The 25,165-nt window shown below is 40.3% G+C and overlaps 1 protein-coding gene across 5 annotated transcripts in view; it reads right to left on the bottom strand.

Moving 5' to 3' along the window:
- Positions 1 to 25,165, bottom strand: part of USP31 (ubiquitin specific peptidase 31) — a 90,217-nt gene that overhangs the window by 32,921 nt on the left and 32,131 nt on the right. For 2 of the 5 annotated variants that reach the window (XM_054455610.2, XM_063654631.1), the window contains exons 2-6: positions 13,643 to 13,780; positions 12,001 to 12,089; positions 11,815 to 11,907; positions 11,050 to 11,185; positions 7,927 to 8,071 (exon numbers count right to left, since the gene is read on the bottom strand). In XM_054455610.2, coding sequence (XP_054311585.2) covers positions 7,927 to 8,071; positions 11,050 to 11,185; positions 11,815 to 11,907; positions 12,001 to 12,089; positions 13,643 to 13,780 — 601 coding nt within the window. Of the gene's footprint in view, positions 1 to 7,926; positions 8,072 to 11,049; positions 11,186 to 11,814; positions 11,908 to 12,000; positions 12,090 to 12,928; positions 13,013 to 13,270; positions 13,326 to 13,642; positions 13,781 to 14,312; positions 14,373 to 25,165 lie in introns of those variants that run through there. The other 3 variants (XM_063654633.1, XM_063654632.1, XM_054455611.2) reach the window with 3 other exon arrangements.

The following is a 25,165-nucleotide window of genomic DNA, read 5'->3' as shown; positions in this document are numbered from 1 at the left end:
GGCCTGCTGCCTCTATAGACTCCTCCTCTGTGGGCAGGGCATAGCTGAACAAAAGGCAGCAGACAGCTTCTGCAGACTTAAAGGTCCTTGTCTGACAGCTCTGAAGAGAGCAGTGGTTCTCCCAGCATGGCATTTGAGCTCTGAGAATGGACAGACTGCCTCCTCAAGTGGGTCCCTGACTCCCATGTAGCCTAACTGGGAGACACCTCCCAGTAGGAACCAACAGACACCTCACACAGGCGGGTGCCCGTCTGGGACAAAGCTTCCAGAGGAAGGATCAGGCAGCAATATTTGCTGTTCTGCAGCCTCCACTGGTGATACCCAGGCAAACATGGTCTGGAGTGGACCTCCAGCAAACTCCAACAGACCTGCAGTTGAGGGACCTGATCATTAGAAGGAAAACTAACAAACAGAAAGGAATAGCACCAACATCAACAAAAAGGACATCTACACCAAAACCCCATCTGTAGGTCACCAACATCAAAGATCAAAGGTAGATAAAACCACAAAGATGGGGAGAAACCAGAGCAGCAAGGCTGAAAATTCTAAAAACCAGAGCGCCTCTTCTCCTCCAAAGGATCGCAGCTCCTCGCCAGCAATGGAACAAAGCTGGATGGAGAATGACTTTGATGAGTTGACAGAAGTAGGCTTCAGAAGGTTGGTTCTCTGAGCTTTAGCATGTTCAAACCCAACGCAAGGAAGCTAAAAACTTGAAAGAAAGGTTAGATGAATGGCTAACTAGAATAAACAATGAAGAGAAGAGCTTAAATGACCTGATGGAGCTGAAAACCATGGCATGAGAACTTTGTGATGCACGCACAAGCTTCAATAGCGAATTCGATCAAGTGAAAGAAAGGGTATCAGTGACTGAAGATCAAATTAATGAAATAAAGTGAGAACACAAGGTTAGAGAAAAAGAGTAAAAAGAAATGAACAAAGCTTCCAAGAAATATGGGGCTACGTGAAAAGACCAAATCTATGTTTGATTGCTGTACCTGAAAGTGATGGGAAGAATGGAACCAAGCTGGAAAACACTCTTCAGGACATTATCCAGAACTTCCCCAACCTAGCAAGGCAAGCCAACATTCAAATTCAGGAAATATAGAGAACACCACAAAGATACTCCTCGAGAAGAACAACCCCAAGACACATACTGTCAGATTCACCAAGGCTGAAATGAAGGAAAAAATGTTAAGGGCAGCCAGAGTGAAAGGTCAGGTTACCCACAAAGGGAAGCCCATCAAACAGCAGATCTCTCGGCAGAAACCCTACAAGCCAGAAGAGAGTGGGGCCAATATTCAACATTCTTAAAGAAAAGAATTTTCAACCCAAAATTTATATCCAGCCAAACTAAGCTTCATAAGTGAAGGAGAAATAAAATCCTTTACAGACAAGCAAATGCTGAGAGATTTTGTCACCACCAGGCCTGCCTTACAAGAGCTCCTGAAGGAAGCACTAAACACGGAAAGGAACAACCGGTACCAGCCACTGCAAAAATATGCCAAATTGTAAAAACCATCAATGCTAGGAAGAAACTGCATCAATTAACGGGCAGAATAACCAACTAACATCGTAATAACAGGATCAAATTCACACATAACAATATTAACCTTAAATGTAAATGGGCTAAATGCCCCAGTTAAAAGACAGACTGGCAAACTGGATAGAGTCAAGACCCATCAGTGTGCGGTATTCAGGAGACCCATCTCATGTGCAGAGACACACGTAGGCTCAAAATAAAGGATGGAGGAAGATCTACCAAGCAAACGAAAAGCAAAAAAAAAGCAGGGGTTGCAATCCTAGTCTCTCATAAAACAGACTTTAAACCAACAAAGATCAAAAGAGAAAAAGAAGGCCATTACATAATGGTATAGGGATCAATTCAACAAGAAGAGCTAACTATCCTAAATATACATGCAACCAATACAGGAGCACCCAGATTCATAAACCAAGTCCTTAGAGACCTACAAAGAGACTTAGACTCCCACACAATAATGGGAGACTTTAACATCCCACTGTCAATATTAGACAGATCGACAAGACAGAAGGTTAACAAGGATATCCAGGACTTGAACTCAGCTCTGCACCAAGCAGACCTAATAGACATCTACAGAACTCTCCACCCCAAATCAACAGAATATACATTCTTCTCAGCACCACATCGCACTTATTCTAAAATTGACCACATAAATGGAAGTAAAGCACTCCTCAGCAACTGTAAAAGAACAGAAACCACAACAAACTGTCTCTCAGACCACAGTGCAACCAAATTAGAACTCCGGATTAAGAAACTCACTCAAAACTGTACAACTACATGGAAACTGAAGAACCTGCTCCTGAATGACTACTGGGTAAATAACAAAATGAAGGCAGAAATAAAGATGTTCTTTGAAACCAATGAGAACAAAGACAACGTACCAGAATCTCTGGGACACATTTCAAGCAGTGTGTAGAGGGAAATTTATAGCACTAAATGCCCACAAGAGAAAGCAGGAAAGATTTAAAATCAACACCCTAACATCACAATTAAAAGAACTAGAGAAGCAAGAGCAAACACATTCAAAAGCTAGCAGAAGGCAAGAAATAACTAAGATCAGAGCAGAACTGAAAGAGATAGAGACACAAAAAACCCTCCAAAAAAATAAATGAATCTAGAAGCTGGTTTTTTGAAAAGACCAACAAAATTGATAGACCACTAGCAAGACTAATAAAGAAAAAAAGAGAGAAGAATCAAATAGACGCAATAAAAATGATAAAGGGGATATCACCACTGATCCCACAGAAATACAAACTACCATCAGAGAATACTATAAATACCTCTACACAAATAAGCTAGAAAATCTAGAAGAAATGGATAAATTCCTGGACACATACACCCTCCCAAGACTAAACCAGGCAGAAGTTGAATCTCTGAATAGACCAATAACAGGCTCTGAAATTGAGGCAATAATTAATAGCCTACCAACCAAAAAGAGTCCAGGACCAGACAGATTCACAGCCAAATTCTAGGAGCTGGTACCATTCCTTCTGAAACTATTCCAATCAAGAGAAAAAGAGGGAATCCTCCCTAACTCATTTTATGAGGCCAGTATAATCCTGATACCAAAGCCTGGCAGAGACACAACAAATAAAAGAATTTTAGACCAATATCTCTGATGAACGTCGATGCAAAAATCCTCAATAAAATACTGGCAAACCGAATCCAGCAGCACATCAAAAAGCTTATCCACTATGATCAAGTTGGTTTCATCCCTGGGATGCAAGACTGGTTCAACATATGCAAGTCAATAAACGTAATCCATCACATAAACAGAACCAACAACAAAAACCATACGATTATCTCAATAAATGCAGAAAAGGCCTTCAACAAAATTCAACAGCCCTTCATGCTAACAACTCTCAATAAACTAGGTATTGATGGACTGTATATCAAAATAATAAGAGCTATTTATGACAAACCCACAGCCAATATCATACTGAATGGGCAAAAACTGGAAGCATTCCCTTTGAAAACTGGCACAAGACAAGGATGCCCTCTCTCACCACTCCTATTAAATATAGTGTTGGAAGTTCTGGCCAGGGCAATCAGGCAAGAGAAAGAAATAAAGGGTATTCAATTAGGAAAAGAGGAAGTCAAATTGTCCCTGTTTGCAGATGACATGATTGTATATCTAGAAAACCCCATCGTCTCAGCCTAAAATCTCCTTAAACTGATAAGCAACTTCAGCAAAGTCTCAGGATACAAAATCAATATGCAAAAATCACAAGCATTCCTATACACCAATAACAGACTGAGAGCCAAATCATGAGTGAACTCCCATTCACAATTGCTTCAAAGAGAATAAAATACCTAGGAATCCAACTTACAAGGGACGCGAAGGACCTCTTCAAGGAGAACTACAAACCACTGCTCAATGAAGTAAAAGAGAACACAAACAAATGGAAGAACATTCCATGCTCATGGATAGGAAGAATCAATATCGTGAAAATGGCCATACTGCCCAGGGTAATTTACAGATTCAATGCCATCCCCATCAAGCTACCAATGACTTTCTTCACAGAATTGGAAAAAACCACTTTAAAGTTCATATGAAACCAAAAAAGAGCCTGCATTGCCAAGACAATCCTAAGCAAAAAGAACAAAGCTGGAGGCATCACACTACCTAACTTCAAAGTATACTACAAGGCTACAGTAACCAAAACAGCATGGTACTGGTACCAACACAGAGATACAGACCAATGGAACAGAACAGAGGCCTCAGAAGTAACCACACATCTACAACCATCTGATCTTTGACAAATCTGACAAAAACAAGAAATGGGGAAAGGATTCCCTATTTAATAAATGGTGCTGGGAAAACTGGCTAGCCATATGTAGAAAGCTGAAACTGGATCTCTTCCTTACACCTTATACAAAAATTAATCCAAGGTGGATTAAAGACTTAAATCTTAGACCTAGAACCATAAAAACCCTAGAAGAAAACCTAGGCAATATCTTTAGGGACATAGGCATGAGCAAGGACTTCATGATTAAAACACGAAAAGCAAAGGCAACAAAAGCCAAAATTGACAAATGGGATCTAATTAAACTAAAGAGCTTCTGCACGGCAAAAGAAACTACCATCAGAGTGAACAGGCAACCTACAGAATGGGAGAAAATTTTTGCAATCTACCCATCTGACAAAGGGCTAATATCCAGAACCTACAAAGAACTCAAACAAATTTACAAGAAAAAAACAACCCCATCAAAAAGTGGGCAAAGGATATGAACAGACACTTCTCAAAAGAAGACATTTATGCATCCAACAGACACAGGAAAAAGTGCTCATCATCACTGGTCATCAGAGAAATGCAAATCAAAACCACAATGAGATACCATCGCACGCCAATTAGAATGGCAATCATTAAAAAGTCAGGAAACAACAGATGCTGGAGAGGATGTGGAGAAATAAGAATGCTTTTACACTGTTGGTGGGAGGGTAAATTATTTCAACCATTGTGGAAGACAGTGTCACAATTCCTCAAGGATCTAGAATTAGAATTACCCTTTGACCCAGCAATCCCATTACTGGGTATATACCCAAAGGATTATATATCATGCTACTAAAAAGACACATGCACATGCACATAAAAAATTAACTCAAAATGGTTCAAAAAACTATAACATAAGAGCTAAAACTATAAAACTCTTAAAAGAAATTATGGGGTAAATCTTTATGACTTTGGATTTGATAAAGTGTCAGATATGACAACAAAAGCACAAGCAAAAAAAAAAATAGATAAACTGGACTTCAACAAAACTAAGAACTTTTATGTTTCAAAGGACATTATCAGGTAGTTAAAAGACCACCCACAGAATGGGAGAAAATATTTGCAAATCATATATCTGATAAGGGTCTAGTATTCAGCATATGTGAAAATTCCTAAAACTCAACAACAAAAATCAAACAATGCAATTTTAAGATGGGTAAAATATTTGAACAGACATTTTTCCAAATATGATATACAAATGGCCAACAAGCACAAGAAAAGATGCTCAACATGATGTCAGTCACAAACACAAATCAAAACCATAATGAGATACCACTTCATACCCCCTACAATGGCTAAAATTAAAGAGTCAGATAATAATCAAGTGTTGGTAAGGACGTAGAGAAACTAGAACCCTCAAACACTGCTGATAAAAATGTAACATGGTGCGGCCACTTTGGAAAACAGTCTGTAAGTTCCCCCAAATGATTAAACATAGATTACCACACAACCCAGCAGTTCTATTCCCAGGTATGAAGAGAAACGAAAACATAAGTCCACACAAAAACTTGTGTGGAATGTTCACAGGAGCATTATTCATATTAGCCAGAAGGTGGAAACAACCCAAATGTTCATTAACAATGAATAAACAAAATGTGATCTATTCAAACAATAAAATATTATTTGGCCACAAAAAGGAATTAAGTATGATATATGCTACAACATGAATGAATCTTGAAAACATCACACTAAGTAAAGCCAGTCACAAAATACCACATATTTTATGATTCCATTTATATGGAAGTCTAGACTAGGGAAATCTGTAGAAACAGAAAGTAGAATAGTGGGCCGGGTGTGGTGGCTCATGCCTGTAAGATTACCAGCACTTTGGGAGGCCAAGGCAGGTGGATCACTTGAGGTCAGGAGTTCGAGACCAGCCTGGCCAACATGGTGAAACCCCATCTCTACTAAAAATATAAAAATTAGCCAGGTGTGGTGGCATGTGCCTGTGATGCCAGCTACTCAGGAGGCTAAGGCTGCAGTGAGCCAAGATCATGCACTACACTCCAGCCTGAGCGACACAGCAAGACTCTGTCTCAAAAAGAAAAAGAGAGAGAGAGAGAAAGTAGAATAGTGACTGCTTAGAGCTTGGCAGGATGGGGAGACTGGAAGGTACCTTGGGGAGACAAAGCAGGAGCTAACGAGAATAGAAGCTGGAGAAGTGAATCCTCAGCACAGCAAATGGCAGGGAACATGGAAAAGCACATGGCATGTCTGAGAAACAGAGTAACCTGAAAGAGAAGACCTGAGGAAGGAGAGGAAATGGGAGTAGACAGACTGGAAAGAAAGGCAAGGACCAAATCATGGCAGGGGAGGAGGGCGTTATGCTCCTTCCAAGGTGTTTAGATTTGATCTTAGAAAAGGGGAATCACTGGTAAATGAATAGCATGTAACATGATCAGAACTGTGTATTAGAGTAAGTCTGTGGAGAAATAACTAGAAAGGAGAAAGCTCAGTGGTAAAGATAAAAACTTACTGGAAAAGCTCAGTTGGGACTGGCCTGAACTACGTCAGTGGCAGTAGAATAAAGGTGAAAAATGCAGTGTGTGTCAGCAGCTCTATGAGAATTTTGAAGGAGAAGTTATCAAGCTTGGATCCAGTTTGAGTGAAGAGGAGGATGGTAGTGCCATTATTTCTAGAAAAAATGCAGGAGCAACCAATCTAAGAAAGAAATGCTAAGGGTAAGACACCTGTAGGATTTCTAAGTAGAAATTCCAGTAGGGAGGTGGAAGTCAAGGAATGGAACTGGAATCAAAAGAAAAGTTGAGGCTAGGGGGGGAATTCAGTTCAAAAAATCAAGGCGTGGAAAATCCTGATAAGAGCGGCAGTTCTCACTTTAGCTTGCATCATGATCACCTACCTAAAGGGCTTCTTTACCAGAGTTTCTCCTTTACTAGGTGTGGAGTAGGGACCAAGAATTTGCATTTCTAACCAGTTCCCAGGTAATAGTGATGCATTAATAACCACCAGGGTAGAGCAAAAGAAGAGGAGCCCTAGGAGGAACCCTGAAGAATGCTGTGGCCAGGAGCAAAGTCTGAGTTGCTTGGTAACTCTTAAAATCAGAATAACCCCATAACTCCAGGCACAGTGAGGAGACAAGCTAAGTTCCAAATCACAGCCCAAACCACAGTAAGAGGAACAATACTGTCCAGGGCTTTACTTCATTTTGCTGCCTATCAATGAAGAGTTACATGCAAATTTCTTAAAAGCAGGTACCAAGAAAACATTCTATAGCAAAAATGTTAGAATCTTAAGAGGTGATAGCAAAATTAAAAAGAAAAAAAAAAAAAACAACCTATGGCATAGTATATCCTCCTGAATGTCATGATAAGATGCCAAAAAGGCTACTTAAAGGAGGTCACAGTCAGTCCTGAATCTCAATAAGAGGTTTTCCCAACTAAACTATGGATATATCTTTGCCTAAAACAGTAAGAGCTGCCTTCTTCTAGGAAAATATTACTGTAAGATTTTTACCATTATACCATCATAAAAAAATTATGTGTATTTTACCACAATTAAAAAAATGTATATCATTATATAATAGACAACTAAAAGGGTAGACTATAGTTAAACCTGCAAACCCAGGTGGCATTATGGAAACAGGAGCTCATTTACCTCTTTGACTGAGAATTCCTTCAGGCCTAAATATTTCGGGAGTCTCAAAGGCAAAAATGCAGTCGCTTTCATGGACTGTTTCCAGGTCGTCTGTATCACAAAAGGAACGATGGAACCCATCATAGTACATTTCTGTTAACACAATCTAAAAACAGGAAAAATGTAAACAGTTGGGTAACTGGAAATTCGATACTAATTGATCTCCCAATTCTATGAACTTCTCCAGACCATCAGGACTGGCAGTGGTCTGAGAGACCTCTGAAACATCTCACAGAGCCCACTTTATTTGCCTTTAATGAGAGAATCCTGGAAGCACAGTATCCTCTGTAATTATATAACAATATACAGTCACCCCTCCATATCTGTGGGTGCTACATCTGTGGATTCAACCAACTGCAGATCAAAAATATTCAGAAGAAAAAAAAAGGATGATTGAATGTATACTGAACAGTCTTTTTTTCTTGTCATTATTCCCTAAACAATATAGCATAACAAGTATTTACATAACATTTACACTGTATTAAGTATTGTAAGTTATCTGGAGATGATTTAAAGTATATTGGAGGTACAACTATTATGTATCCATAAATAAAAAGTAAAAATAAATAAAGTACACAGGATGATATGCTCAGGTTCTATGCAAATACTGTGCCATGTTATAAAAGGGATTAAAGCACTGTGGATTTCGGTATCCTAGTGCAAGGGTTCCTACAACCAATCCCATGGACACTGAGGGAAACCTGTACTCTGATGCAGAACTCCATGACTCTAACTCCAGAGTTTCTCTAAGTTTTAGTGTAGAAGAGAACCAGGAGATCATAATGTCTAACCTCCATTTCACGGAAAGAAGAGACGCCGAGAGACTTGCCTAAAGTTCTACAACGATTCAGCCTCATGTCGAGGACAGAGTCCACATCTGACTCTGAGGCTTTCTCCCATATCATTTAATTTTCTATTTTTCAAGGCTAAACCATGGATATTTGTATTGAAAAAAAAAATCAACTCAAATGTCCAAAAATACTAACTAATTAAACGTAGTATAGCCTTACTGGAATTATAAAGCTACTAAAAAGAATAAACTATATATATTTGCACTAACATGCAAAAATCTAAGTAAATACAAAGCAAGGTAAAAATAATATGTGTAAATGATTCTACTTATATAAAATAATGTATATATGCATGGAAAAAATCTAAATGAATACTATATAACATAGTATTAAAGTTAGTAACCCTTAGCATTAAGATACCTAGTATGAGATACTTCCTCTTTCTGTTATATTTCAAGAAATGGTTATTTTACAATAAAACAGAAAAACAGGACAGGCATGGCGGCTCAAGCCTGTAATCCCAGCACTTTGGGAGGCCAAGACAGAAGGACTGCTGAGGCCAGGAGTTCAAGACCAGCCTGGGCAACATGCCAAAACCTTGTCTCTATGAAAAATACAAAAATCAGCTGGGTGTGGTGGCATGTGCCTACAGTCCCCACTACTTGGGAAGCTGAGGTGGGAGGACTGCTTGAGCCCACAAGGTTGAGGCTGCAGTGAGCCATGATTGCACCAATGCACTCCAGCCTGGGCAACAGAGTGAGACCCTGTCTCAAACAATCCATACATACATACATACAAACAAACAAACAAAACAGAAAAACAAAAGATGGAGAGGAGAACACGGGAGACATTTAAAGACTTCTTATATGCTCAGCCGTGCTGTCTAGTGAAAAAGCACTGGATTGGGCATGCAGGTTCCAGTTTGGCCTGTCACCAACCAGCCCTGCAAACCTGAACAAGTCCCACGGCTTTTCTGAGCCTCTTTCAAATAAGGGAGTTGGACCGGACCCCTGAGGTCCCCTCTACCAGCACTAACATTCTGCGAATCTACCAGGTAAAAGGGGTTGGTGGTATATTCTACAAATAGTCCAGCAAAAATGTTCCTGGCACATTTTCCTTCTAATGAATTTAATGACCATGTTGTTTTTCTGCCGGTGAACATGCAAGTAAAATTCACTTTCTTCAGCAAACTGAGGTCAACAGCAAACTTGTAATTATTTCACCAATTTAAACCACATGCAAAAGGAGCCAGACAGTGCTGGAAGCTCTAAAGATGCAACCAGATTTGCCCTGGACACCACCGAAGCCTCGCTCCCTCCCTTTCTGCCTTTCCCTCATCCTGAAGGGAAGAAAGAGCCAACGGGCTTTTCAGAGTAGGAAAGAATATGAACATTTTATCAACATGCCAGTACTTGGCCTGCAAAAATATGAGATATTTGCCATATTAGGGCAACACTGCTGGCTGTGTTTGTTTTACTGTGGTAACTTCCCAAATGACGCCACATGAGGCCGAAGTACAAAACACCTTTATTAGTCCAGGGATTACACAGTAGCTTCCAGAAGCTACTATCTAGGGAAAGCAATTTAGCTACTGAGTCATCGTTCCTTAATAAATCTTAAATAAGGAATGTTTTTCCAAATAAAATAATAATAGTAAATTGAGTAAAAGCTATCTGCAAAAACATGTCAAGTCCAAACAGGTCAAAAGTATTTTTGGTAAATTTCAACATAACTGCTTATCAAACATTTACCCCAAAAGGGATGCGGCATGGGCACAACTTCCCTTTCTCTTCTCTAAACAAGGTAAGAGACTCTGGTCCAGCCGTAATGAGAAAACAAAACGTATTGAGCATCTATTACATACAGAACACGGTACTAGCAAGATATCCACTCTTATCACCACAATGGGAAGGGGTTTTCTAGTGTCACTCCTTAAGTTTTCAAAGCCTCTTTGAGTATCAAACACTGTGAGGACGCTCCAGTGCCCACATACACATCCACAGGAATGATTTAAGAAGGGTTAAGTAATTATACCTTATGAACAAGGCTACAAGAAGGTCTTGGTGTAAAGTCACAGCTTCTTTTAAAATTACATACACAATTAAATGAAACATGAAAAGTTTCTCTATACATTTTAGTCTTTGGGGTCTTGATTTTTTTCCCTCAACTCTAAATGCAACTGGTTTTAAATCTCTATCCAACCATACTTGGCAAAGAACTATAAAAAATTCTAAGAGAACAGAAAGCAATACTTTTGTGGCTCATGTGTAACTGGTCTTAGCAGACTTATTACCTGATCAGTGGGGATCTTTGTTTCCACAGACACTGCTTCCCGAAGTCTGGCAACAGTCCCAGACAGAGGTACGGCCACACCAATCCTCATGCAGTGAGAACATTTGCCTTGATACACTACAGTGACATAGAGAGGCCTGTACAGATCAAAGTCAGATCTTCTCATTAGTCACTTATTTCAACTAAAATATAGACGATGCAAAATAAACCTGAGATGAAATCAACAAAAAACTAAAGCTAACCCACACTGTTACTCAGAAGCCCAAATGGAAAAATTTCACTTGGCTCTAAGCAGAACTATCAATCGTCGAGATCTTTGGAAAAGGCAATCTTCATAAAATGAACATTCTATGAAGCAAACAAAAATATATCTACACTTGATTCTGTGCTTTGTATTTTCTTTAGAACAGCATAACTCCTGGAAATGTTGAGAAATTGTTCAAAATAAAGCAACTAAGAAAGAAGAAATGTAAAGTAAGGTCTCTAGAGAATCCTGAAGTCACTCAGCAGCCCTGCCCATCCCCCGATACTATGTGTGGATGACAAACCGGGCCAGACTACACAGCCCCTGCTTGCTTCACGTGCCTGCTTACCCTGCAAACTCAGGAGGGCATTTATTCTTGTAAGGTTGTAGCAATGACTGTATTCAATCCCATTATTAATCCCATTACCTGTCTAAATAAGTAAGAAGACCTAATAGGAGCCTACAGAGGAAAAGGGATACCATAAGAAAATACAGTCTTCATTTTACTAAATCCATTCTTACCTTGTGTGGGGTAGAGGAATTGGCAAAGAAATGCAAAGGAAAGGATCAAAAGTGTTGCTCTGTTTCTGACAATGAGGACACGTCAAAGAAGATCTTCAAAACAAAAAGGTAAGATGCTTGATATTAAAATCACCCAGAACGATGTCAGGTAAACAAAATAAGTGGAAACATCTGATTTTCTCATACCTATATTGGGCTTGAAAGAGTTCTTGTACAAAAGTGCTACAGACAGGAAAAGATGGTCCCTCAGGCATCATATCAGTCTCTGACGGTGGCTAAAAAAAAAGAAAGTACAATTTCACAGACTAGAAAGACCAATTCTTGGTTGAAGATGAAGCTAGAGAATCACAAATGACCTTGACTTCCTTTACAAGCTATGCATCAAGTGCAGATACTTCAGTGACGGGCACCTGCTAAAGGAGCCAGAACACAGCAGGTAGGATGTAGGTCGCGTGGACTCATCCCCTCACACAGACTCTGCCAGCGATCGTCTCTGCACAGCACTCAGCCGGGCAGCTCCCCTTCCCCAGGATGCTCCAGTTTCCCTCCAATTCTCAAAGCCCCCATCCCAATCTCCTCTAAGAAGTAATCCCCAACCACTTTAAAAGTACTAATCCTGGCCGGGCACAGTGGCTCATGCCTGTAATCCCAACACTTTGAGAGGCCGGGGTGGGTGGATCACTTGAGGTCGTGAGTTCGAGACCAGCCTGACCAACATGGAGAAACCCCATCTCCACTAAAAATACAAAATTAGCCGGCTGTGGTGGCACATGTCTGTAATCCCAGCTACTCAGGAGGCTGAGGTAGGAGAATCACTTGAACCCAGGAAGCAGAGGTTGTGGTGAGCCGAGATTGCGCCATTGCACTCCAGCCTGGGCAACAAGAGCAAAAGTCCGTCTCAAAAAAAAAAAGTACTAATGCTTCCCATGCCTAAATTCCCTAGTACCTATTAGTTGTGCTGTGTATGTTGGTGCCTAATCACACTCTACTTCATGTTGTATTTAACTTTTCATGTCCCTCCGCCTAACAATTAGTTACTGAGCACCTGCTACCACATGCAGAGAGCACTGTACAGAACATTAGGATACAAAGATAATAAGACCCAGTGCCTGACCTTGAGGATGTCTCAATTTGGTGGGAGAGTCAGCCACACGCATATAGTCATATGACAGAATAGAGTGTTCAGGCACAAAAGGACCTTGAATCAGAATAATTTAACAACTTACCAAATTTAGAAATTTAAAATTTGAAGTACAGAGCAGAATTATCAAAAACTTTAAAAGCTGCCCAAGGGAAGCAACTCTTTAGTCTAAATTTTTTCCATTATATAAGTTATTTTATCCATATTTGTAAGACCACATGTATAAAATTAAGAATTAATTGCTATGTTTCTCAATAAGAACATTCTGGGGCTCCTATGGTCAAATCCAATCCCAACAGCAGAGAAAATCCATACGTTTCCTTTATGATTGTGTATTCATTCCAGTGAACTACAGAGTATGTGTCTTACTAGAATAGAAAGCAAACATATTCTGCTTTAAAAACAGTTTAGTGAAATGGAATCACTTTTTTTAATCTGAAGCTCATCATACATGCAAATGTTTCCCCTCTCATCAGACTATAAATTCCTTGGGGACAACAGCTCTTGTATCTTACACTGCCAGCACAGTAGTAAACAAAATGAAATGTCCTTTAAGTAGCCATTGAATCTTATACTCACCCAGAGCTTAGTCAATTTCATTGTATTAACGCAATGCAACAATCCTCAGTAGAAAAATCTACACACTCTCATGGCTAGCTGACTGCCCTAGGGAGCATGCGTCCTTACCTTCAGAGGAGGCTGGCCACTCTGCTTCACTGAATGGTTGAGGTCTTCATGAACTCGGTCCAAAAGCCACAGCAGAAACTCCTGGGCATCATGCTGGGAATTTCCCCGGTACTGCAGTGCATTCTTTGACACAATAGTCTATGCAGGTAAATAAATCAGCATGAACAGCTGTGAGTTCCTGGCTTTAAAGAAAAACTATTTATTCATAATCCCAAAAGGGATGCAAGATCTCAAGGGTGTTAGAGAGTACTTCCCAGAAGGAGTGAAAAGTAAAAACAGATGCCAGTGTAAAAACCTCACCCCTAGAAACATGTACCAGAACCCTTAAAATGCACTTACTCCAGCAATTCTACTTTTAGGAGTGTAACTAAAGAAATCATCAGAACAGCCTGTCAAGACTTCTAAGAAAATATTAATCAGGGTTTATAAAAGCAAATAATTGGTAATAACTTGGACATCTTAAAAAAGAGAATTGGTTAAGAGTAGGAGGAGCTGAAACAGTAAAGACAGTTAAATTATGATACAACTACATGACATCCTTAAGAAATACTATATTAAGGGAAAAAAGGTTATAAATAAGTAGTGTGAAATGTGAATGTATTCTTGTAAAAATCGTTTAGGGGGGTATAGACATATACATACAAAGAAAAAGTTCTAAAATAACACATACCTACATATTCAGTATTATCTCTGGGTGACAGAATAACAGGTGCTTTTTTTCCTTCTCACTTTTCATATTTTCTACAATGAATACATGTTACATAACAAAGCAGTTAAAAGTTTTGTTTCAAACTTTACAAGATTGATTTACATTGCTTTTGCTAAAATGCTAAACTTTTATTAGGTAAGATACATAACAGCTTCAAGATTCATCACTCATCAACAAAGATTTAATAAGTGTCTAAGATACTAACAGCCTAGTGAGGGGGACAGGGAGAAAGTCCACGCTTACAGTGTAGTTAATGGGATGGTGGTGATGGATGCCAAGTTTCTCATAGTCAGAGAGGGAAGTTACAGATAAGCAAGGAGGGAAGGCAATGAATCAACTGAAGTTAGTATAAACTCCTATTTAGCTTAACATAGAGATGAACAGATAAATAATTACAGATATTTATATAAACTTGGGTTCACATCCATATATCTGTACACTGAAAGGCGAAGTAGTGACACCCCAGTAACAATGTGCACATCCAGTGCCCATATCTTGGTTTCCAATACCATTTTCCAATATAAAACTAGGGCTCCTTGGAGAAATGGCCGATTCAAGGACATTGGGACAGGGGACATGTCAAAGGGACACAGGAACCAATCTAAAAGAACTCCCAACAGCCAAAGCTGGAACAATCTGATCAACAGAATAAACAATATTGGGTTATAACCCAAAGTATAAAAAAGTATTAATTGATATAATTAAATGACTGAATGAATAAATAGGGAGAAGAGACAAATCTTCCTTACAGAGGAATTCCAAATAATTTATATCAATAATCCCCCCTCCAGGAGGTAAAGCTTACCACCCCTACACCTTGAGTGCGGTTTGGGATAGTGACTTACTTCCAAAGACAGGAGAATGGAAAGAGGAGTAGAAAGTAACTTATAGTTACTAACACAGTAACTGACACTGCTTCAGAGAGCTGGGCAAGGTTGACATCATCAGTGGTAAGTCACGTTGCTAGCATGTGCACTTGATATGTGATGAAAAGAACATTTTACCTCTGGTCTTCCTCCCAAAAACCCATGGTCTCAGTCTAATCATAAGGAAAACATCAGACAAAACCCAAACTGAGGGACATTCTGAAAAAAAAAAAAAAAAAAAAAAAAAAAAATGTGACTGGTGCTTCTCAAAACTATCAAGGTCTTCAAGGATAAGGAAAGTCTGAGAAACAATCACAGACCAGAAGAGACTAAGATGATGTGATGACTAAATGTAATGTGTTATCCCATGGGAGCCTGGAACAGAAAAAAGGCACAAGAGAATAACTGGGGAAACCTGAATAAAGTATCAAATTTAATCAACAGCAATGTACTGGTGTTAGCTTCTTACTTATAACAAATGCACTACAGTGACAGGATATTAACAAAAGGGAAACTGAGTATGGGCTTCATGGAAACTCTATGCTACCTTTGCCACTTTTCTGTAAATCTAAAACTATCCTAAAAGTTTATTTAAATATGAATATATATATATTTACAAACTTTCTATAAATATATATATGGCAGTTGTGTATACGTGTATCATGGGAAAAGAAGAGAGGCTAATTAAGAAGTAAGAGGATGGTGGTGTTAACTAATAGACAAGAAACCCTTCCAGGAGATGTCATTTGAGCTGGGCCTTGAAGATAAAGAGGCAGGGATTCAAGGCTGAGGAAGCAACATGCACAAACACACAAAGGTACAATATGACACCTTCAAGGAAGACCAACAAGGTAGAAATAGGCCTGAAATTCCAGATCTATTAGACAGAATGGGAGGAGATCAAACAGTAAACAGATTAGGCAGAGTAGGAGGATATGAAACAGTAAAGTCAGATGCCAGCTCAGGAAAGATTTTAAAGGCCACTCAAACATGGCACAGGGAGCCATAAATGAAATGGTAAATTAAGATCATGGGCTCTGGAGCATACAGCCTGAGTTCAGATCTCTGTTGCCCCACTTCCTATTTGTGAGGCCTGGGACTACTCTCCTCCAAAGTAAAATGGATAATAATGATTCAGTGTGATGAATAGATTTTGAGAATGCATGCCAAACATTTCACTTGTAAATGAGATAAAACCAGCACTCAAATTTTAGCCATATTATATATGGGAGTAAAGACAAATCAGGGGGCCGGGCGCAGTGGCTCACACCTGTAATCCCAGCACTTTGGGAGGCCAAGGAGGGTGGATCACAAGGTCAGGAGATCGAGACCATCCTAGTTAACATGGTGAAACCCCGTCTCTATTAAAAATAGAAAAAATTAGCCGGGCGTGGTAGTGGGCGCCTGTAGTCCTAGTGACTTGGGAGGCTGAGGCAGGAGAATTGCGTGAACCCGGGAGGCAGAGCTTGCAGTGAGCCAAGATCATGCCACTGCCCTCCAGCCTGGATGACAGAGCGAGACTCTATCTCAAAAAAAATAAATAAATAAATAAATAAAAATTAAAAAGAGAGAAAACGGGAGGCAACTGCACAATGGGAGAGTAGTTAGGAAACAAACTAAAGAGGCAAGAAATAATGACAGTCTAAGCTAAAGCAGTGAGGACAGAATGGGAAGGCAGATTTGGGAGAGATTTAGGAATTTGAGTGGTAGAATCAATAGGATTTGTGACCTAATGAATGTGGAGAGGGAGGAAGGAGGTATTAATGTCACTCAGGTGTCTTACCTAGATGATGAGCAACTGGTAGTACGCTGCATCAAGATAGAAAATAAAAAAGGAGGAAGTCCAGGAAAGAGTTCCCAGAATGAGTCCCCCCTTTTGAATCCATTGTAGTTAAAGTTCTACGGAAGCTCTGAATGGAAGTTATCTGGTAAACAACTGAAAAATACAGATCTGTGGGCTCACTGGAGGAGTCTGTGCTAAGGACAAAGATTTGGAATTCAACAGATGGGTGGTGGTAGAAACCTCAACTAAGGCTGAGAGTGCCCAGACATCATCTATAAGAGATCGAGCCAGAGGACAGAATGCAGAGGTAACCTATATTTAGGTGGGGGGCTCAAAGAAGCCCAAGAAAAACACCATCAAAGATGTAGTGAGAAAATCAGGAGAATGGTGTCTAAGAGTCAAATGAAGAGAGCTTCATGAAGAAAAGGGTGATCAACAGTGTGAAATGTTGAAGAATGATAAAGGAGGCCAGAGAATGAAAAACTGTCTACTATATTCCAATTAAGACAATGATAACAGAGGTGAAAAGAAGGAACAGATTTGCGATTTGCATCACAATCTGATGATCAGTTTGATGTGAATCAACAAGAAAATATTCATTTATAGATCTTGAGATTCAGATTCGGGAGGAAAAAAACAAAGGGATATCACAGAGAATATGGAGGTGTCACTGACACAACTTACTGAATAAAATGAGCAAGGGAGAAGGATCCTGATAGCAACAAAGTTTCAAATACCTGGAAGGGACCACTGGATGCCATCTCAGAAACAGGTACACAAGGAGGAACAGGCGTGATGGGAAGTCTTCACCACGGTACAAAACCTCCCCACTAAATCAACAAATCCAAGTGCTTTTTCCTCAGTCTTCATGTCTATCTCCCTTTAGCATTATATATATGTAAACGGCCCAGGCATGGTGGCTCACGCCTGTAATCCCAGCACTTTGAGAGGCTGAGACAGGTGGATCACCTGAGGTCAAGAGTTCAAAATCAGCCTGACCAACATGGTGAAACTCCGTCTCTACTAACACAAAATTAGTCGGGCGTGGTGGCACATGCCTGTAATCCCAGCTACTTGGGAGGCTGAGGCAGAGAAATGCTTGAACCCGGGAGGCAGAGGATGCAGTGAGCTGAGAACGCACCATTGCACTCCAGCTTAGGCAAGAAGAGTGAAACTCCATCTCAATAAAAAGAAAAATAATTTAAAAAAAAATCTTATTCCATCTTGAAATGGTTTGGCTTATGGCCTTATGTTCCCCTCATTTAGAAGAATCAAAACCAAAGGCATTAGTATGTATAATGGAAGAATGTGAGCTACAGAAGAGAAGATTTCCTAATTTTAAAAAAATGAATAGCCGGGTGCGGTGGCTCACACCTGTAATCCCAGCACTTTGGGAGGCTGAGGTGGGCGGATCACCTGAGGTCGGGAGTTGAAGACTAGCCTGACCAACATGGAGAAATCCCGTCTCTACTAAAAATACAAAATTAGCCGGGCATGGTGGTGCATGGCTGTAGTCCCAGCTACTCAAGAGGCTGAGGCAGGAGAATTGCTTGAACCCGGGAGGCGGAGGTTGTGGTGAGCCGAGATCACGCCATTGCACTCCAGCCTGGGCAACAAGAGTGAAACTCCGTCCCCCCCAAAAAAAAGAATTGATAAAAAACATCATTAGCAGTAATGAAACCTTGGTTGACTCGGGATGTAAGACAAACATGTAGGTGTCACTATACTGATGGATCGAAAGAGGAAAGCAGATGACACCAAGGTCTCCCATTTCTGACTTAAGTAGGTAATGAACCAGGAACAGAGGAAGAGATTAGGGGACCACAGTTTTGAACAAGCTGCGTTTGAGGTATCAACATGATCCCAAGTGAGGTTAAATCTGGTGCTCAGGAAAGAGATTTGAGCTGGAAATTTGAATCAGAGCAGCACACGCCTATCACATGAGACAGAACCCAGGGAACATCTGGTAAGAAGAGGAAGCAGCCGGGACAGAATCTTGAACACTGGAAAAGGTCACAGAAAAGCTGCCCGTGAAGAAGCAAAGAGGTGGCAGCCAGGAGAGAGAGAGTGGCATCATACAAGTGAGGACAGACAAACCTCCACGGAGGCGGAAGCAACAATGAAAACTACTGCAGAAAAGGCAAGTCAGGCAGGCTCTGAGGCAGATCCTCTAGAATAGCAAATTAAGAGGCTGCTTGCTCATGTAATCTCAATGAAGCAGAATATTTATCAGAGAGGGTTAAAAGAAACAAGGCAAGGGTTTGAATGACTGCCAGAGATCATTTTTCATCACCAAGGAGCTCAGTTATAAAAGGATGGAGGAAAGATGCTGTGACCATCTGGAGGGGACCTTCAGGAGCAGAGGGACCCACAGGCTAAGGGAAGGAGCTAACTGAAAGGAGATATCTGAATAAAGATGATTCTTCAGGCTGGGTACAGTGGCTCAAACCTGTAATCCCAGCACTTTGGGAGGCTGAGGTGGGTGGATGACCTGAGGTCAGGAGTTCAACATCAGCCTCGCAAACATGGTGAAACCCCATCTCTACTAAAAATACAGAAGTTAGCCAGGCGTGGTGGTGGGCGCCTGTAATCCCAACTACTTAGGCGACTGAGGCAGGAGAGTTGCTTGAACCTGGGAGGTGGAGATTGCAGTGAGCTGAGATCGCATCACTGCACTCCAGCCTGGGCAATGGAGCAAGACCCTTACTCAAAAAAAAAAAAAAAAGGTGATTCTTTGGTAAGGGGAAAAGGAGAGATTGATTTAAAAGAGGCTGCAGAGGAACTGGCCTTAAACAGAAGGTAGGTAGGAGAGATGGAAGAGAAGGAGGTAAAGATAGTCTTGGATGCAGATAAACTAGAGATAGGAAAGCAGGGAACCTGGTTTTTTGAGTTTATTTTGTAAAGAAAGTAGAGGACAACTGCCAAGAGGAGCTCTTAGTTGTAACAGGAGTAATGACAATCCCATAGCATAGAGTTGGGCCACACAAACTGTCAGAAGTACAGCAAGCTTCTGTTCTGAATCCTCTCTCTTAATTGACTCCCAATGGGGAAAAAATAGAAAAAAAAAAAAGTTTCAGCATAGACATTCCTAACAAATTAACTGAAATCAAACTCTTCCTTACATTTCAAAGCAGATATTTTATACACAGCATCCATTCAGATTTCAGGGTGGAGAGTACGTTCAATTATCAAGACTGCATTAAATTTATTTACGCTTCTGTCCACTATCACTTCAACTCATCCACACTTATCCACCAACTGCTGTGTTCTAAGGCAGAGTGCCAAGGCTACTCAACATGTTTGTTGGGCACGACCAAACAGGTAACAGAACGTCCGCAATCCTCGTAACTAGGGCAAAAACCATTCTGGGTCAACCCCACCCTAAATCACTATATCAGACCCTAAAGGAAATTTAAGGAAAAGAAAATCTCAATACACAAACACAAAAGGTCCTCTTTCTGCCTCTTTTTACCCCTCACAATGGTAACTTATTCCCACTGCAGATACCCAGGGGACTACTTATCTTACCTCTTCCCCAGACAAAACAAAACACAGAAGAATCTAATGGCCAATCCTTTAGTATGTATCATAGAAAAAAGAAAAGCAGTAGGAGTCAAGAATCCTAAGCTCAAGCTCCGGCTCTGCCACAAACCACTGGTTATCAGAGGCAACTCACTGAACCTGTGATTCGAATCCTGGTTCATCGAATGAGCAGATGAGACCCCTGCATCCCAAATCTTCACCCAAGCCCTTCCCCAAGAGTCCCGGCAAGTGATCTGGTATACGTTTTTGGTCACATCTGATGTTGCTTTGATTTGCCTTTTACGATCTTTTTTCATAATTAAACCTTAGTTTATTTGATGTCCTAAATTAACCTTTCTGTATGTTTGCAGTTTTGAAAAAGTTGATTATCAATGTCCTCTGTAAATAGAAGCATTGCTACAATCTGAGAAATTATTTATGTCATTTCTATAGAAAACAGAATGTGGGCCAGGTGTGCTGGCTTATGCTTGTAATCTCAGCACATTGGGAGGCCAAGGCAGGAGGATGGCTTGAGCCCAGTTCTAGACCAACCTGGGCAACATATCGAGACCCCGTCTCTATTTAAAATAAATAAAAAGAAAATAGAAGAGAAAAGAAAAAATAAAACATGCACCTTCTTAAAATTAATCTTACATATTTGTGTCTATTTTACAGAATTTGGGTATAGTGTTTCTGTTTGGAAAAAAATATTAAACTGAGTCTCTTGGTCTCCTGGCTTAAATCCTGTACATCCTACTATAAACAAGTTTGACCCCTGCTCCTATTTTCCCCTCAGTTGGGATGATCCTTAGCATATAGTTACTAAATAATAAAGTAAAAGGCAAAACACTTACCGGGTGTTCAAGTTTCACAAAATTTCCCTTACCCTTCAAAGAGAGAATGTTTTTATTTTTTTCCCTTAAAGAAAAAAAAAAAAAAAAAGAGTTGGAAACATGGGTCAGAAAAGAAAAGAGCCATAAAATGAGACATGAGGGTCTTTCTTCCTGTAGAGCCCTAGTAAAGAGGTCGAAGCATCCCAGGCTCCAGGGAAAAGATATTGACTGGTCCAAGACATCCTTCACCTAACTCCAGGAAGAAGAAGAAAAAGCAACGGTCGGTCACTGGTGACTTCCACCCATGGGAAATGGATGTGGCAATATTGGTCTGACATGAATGATCGGGAGTTGGACTTCTCTTTTGGGAAGAAGGGTAGCTTGCAAGACTCATCAAACCCAATCATTGCCCACTTTCTTTGATTCTATGCCAGAAGAAACACAAAATTTGTTTCCAGTGATCATGGACAAAAACAAAAACAAACAAACAAACAAAAACAGAAGAACTCAGGAGGACAATAGTATTTACATTTTAAGAAAAAGAAATAGATGAAATGCAAACAGCTGGTGGTATCTAAAAGTGAAATCTGGTTTATGGGCTGCTGCTGGAAATAAAATAATAAGCGCTTGTCTTGAGAGAAGTTTCATCTTTTGAATTTTACTTTCAGGAAGCCTACTAAGTTGATGAAGAATAATTAGCTAAAACGTAAGGGATAAAATTTGTACAAATAGATGAACACTGTAAAAACAGATACGACTCATGAAAAAATGGTAATATAGTGTCCATGCAATAGTATGACATACTAGGACACAGAATAAATAGGGCCTTCTGTGCCCTTCATCTATTCTTCCTCCTTATCTTCTCCTCTGAGGGGAGACGAGACAAATAAGACTGAGAGGCCCCTAATATTTGCTGGCTGGGGCAACAGCCCCTTGAAAGGGACCCTAAGGCCTCTAGGCTTTCATATGTACTTCCCCTAGGGCTGGAATGCCCTCCACCACACCCTTCAAACCACTCTCCCTCCTCAGAAAGATAAGCAGGGGACCCTGGTGGGAGAGGAGAGAGAAATGAGGCACAGGGAAAGGGGGCTTCCATCCAGGATGGAAAGACAACCTGATGAGGACAGGAGCAAATGCCACACACATTCCTTGGACTCTGTTCACATTTGGCCACAGAGAAAAGCATGTTATTCCTGGTACAGGTTGAGTATCCCTTATCCAAAATGCTCAGAACCATAGGTATTTCAGAGTTCATGTTTTTTTCAGATTTCTGATTATTTGTATTATACTTACCAGCTGAGTATCCCAAATTTGAAAATTCAAAATCCAAAATGCTCCAATGAGCATTTCTTTTGAGCATCATGTGAGTGCTCAGAAAGTTTCAAATTTTGGAGCATTTCAGATTTCAGATTGTCAGATTTAGGATGGTCAACCTGTACAGAGCTCCTGATCCTTCCAGGCACGAGGGCCAAGCATAGGATAACTCAAGTATAGGTGTCCATCATATCCAAGTTCTCAGGATCCAAACTCAGGAACCAAACAGATCTGCATAGCAAAGAATATCTGCACTGCTGTAAGATTGGTGTCAGATTTTAAGCAAATTCATATGTACCACAAAGACCTAGTGGCAAAGACTCATTGCTGAATAACGACTAGTAAAGTATGCATTCCTCACCTAAAAGAAAAGGCTATAATAAAGGGGTTGAGTAATGGTTACTGCATTTCAAGAAATTATAACTGACTCGTGAAACCACAAAACTAAGGGATGAAGTATGGTCAAGAGCCAGGAAAAAAGGGAGAAATAGTGAAAGGAATATCCTATAAGTGGATTCAGCCAGACAAACAAGGAGCAAAAGTTGTCCCAACTGATTATACAAGTAGCAAGAGAAGACCTCCAAGTAAGTATTTACACAATGGTAAAAACTTTCTGCTAGAAATGCAGTAGAAAAAGAAAGACTGGATTATGAATACCAGAGTTCAAGTTCTCATTCTACTACTTTTGATTTTTTTCCTTTTCTTATTTTTGTTGTTGTTGTTGTTGCTGTTGTTGTTGAGATGGAGTCTCTCTCTGTTGTTGTTGTTGTTGAGATGGAGTCTCTCTCTGCCCAGGCTGGAGCGCAGTAGTGCGATCTCAGCTCACTGCAACCTCCGCCTCCTGGGTTCAAGCAATTCTCCTGCCTCAGCCTCCAAGTAGCTGGGACTACAGGTGCACGCCATCATGTCCCGCTAATTTTTGTATTTTTAGTAGAGATGGGGTTTCACCATGTTGGCCAGGCTGGTCTCGAACTCCTGACTTCAAGTGATCCTCCCATTTCAGTCTCTCAAAGTGCTGGGATTACAGGTGTCAGCCTCTGCGCCCAAACTTTCTACCATTTTTTACTTAACATGTGCTTCTCTGAGCCTCAGTCATCTTTTCTGCAAAATGGGAATGGTGATAGTAATGCTTTTCTAAAAGGATTACTGTAAGGCTTTAATGAGATCATAAAAGCATTTTGTAAAGTCTAAAACTCTGTACAGATGCTATTATGTTAGTTTTGAAAAATAGAATAAAAAAAGAAAAGAATCACCCTATGATACTACACAATCCTTAAAAATGCCAAAGAGAAAGAAAACGAGAAAATATCTAAAGCATTAGTTCTCTATCCTGGCTGCACATTAGAATTACCTGGGGAAAGTTAAAAATAAAAACCATGTCCTGGCAGCAGCCCACTGCTAATTTTTTTTTCAAGTGTGACTTATTTTTAATGACTATTTCTAATGTGAAGCCAAGTCTGAGAACAAACACAGCCACATTGGAAAAGCTCCGGAGTTTCACTTCCAAAAGCACCAAAACTTATGGGAGGCTCCTTTGTCATAAGCGCATTATATGACTTCTTACATTACGTTTTATTCATATCTCCAGGACATACCATCTCACATGCATCACTAGACAGTGAACAGGAATAATGTCTTACTCAATATTACTTCCCCAATACCTAGCAAATACAATGCTTGGTGCAAAGGGTAACAATAACAGTTAATACTTATTGAGCGCTTATACTGTATCAGGCATTACGCTTATTGCTTATAGATGTTATTTTCTATAAAATTCATCCTTAATGGCTGGGTGCAGTGGCTCATGCCTGTAATCCCAGCTACTCTACAGGCTGAGGTAGGAGGATCGCTTGAACCCAGGAGGCGGAGGTTGCAGTCAACTGAGATCGCATCACTGCACTCCAGCCTGGGCGACACTGCAAGGCTCTGTCTCAAAAAAATAATAAAATAAAATAAATAAATTCACCCTTAGGAAATTCCGTATGCTGTATTCTTATTTATGGATGAAAAAACCTAGCCTCAGAGAAACAAAGTAACTTTTCAAAGTTATCACTCTTCTTTTGTTCTTTTTTTTTTTTTTTTTGAGACAGTCTCACTTTGTCCCCCAGGCTGGAGTGCAGTGGCACAATCTCAGCTCACTGCGACCTCTGCCTCCCGAGTTCAAGCGATTCTCCTGCCTCAGCCTTCCAAGTAGCTGGGATTACAGGCGCATATCACCATGCCCAGCTAATTTTTGTATTTTTTGTAGAGACGGGTTTTACCATGTTGGCCAGGCTGGTCTCAAACTCCTGACCTCAAGTGAGCCGCCTGCCTCAGCCTCCCACAGTGCTGGGATTATAGGCATGAGCCACCGTGCCCGGCCAGTTACCACTATTCTTCAACCTCAGCTGATTAAAAAAGCCTTAAAATATTTTTGCCCATAATCCTTCTTCAACAAAGTACGTTAAAATGATTTGTCCCCATATAGGACTCAGCATCCTACAGGGCTCACGTTCT

Source organism: Pongo pygmaeus, chromosome 18 (genome assembly GCF_028885625.2).
Source record: "Pongo pygmaeus isolate AG05252 chromosome 18, NHGRI_mPonPyg2-v2.0_pri, whole genome shotgun sequence".
NCBI classification, from domain to species: domain Eukaryota; kingdom Metazoa; phylum Chordata; class Mammalia; order Primates; family Hominidae; genus Pongo; species Pongo pygmaeus.
This window is presented reverse-complemented; position numbering and strand designations above follow the sequence as displayed.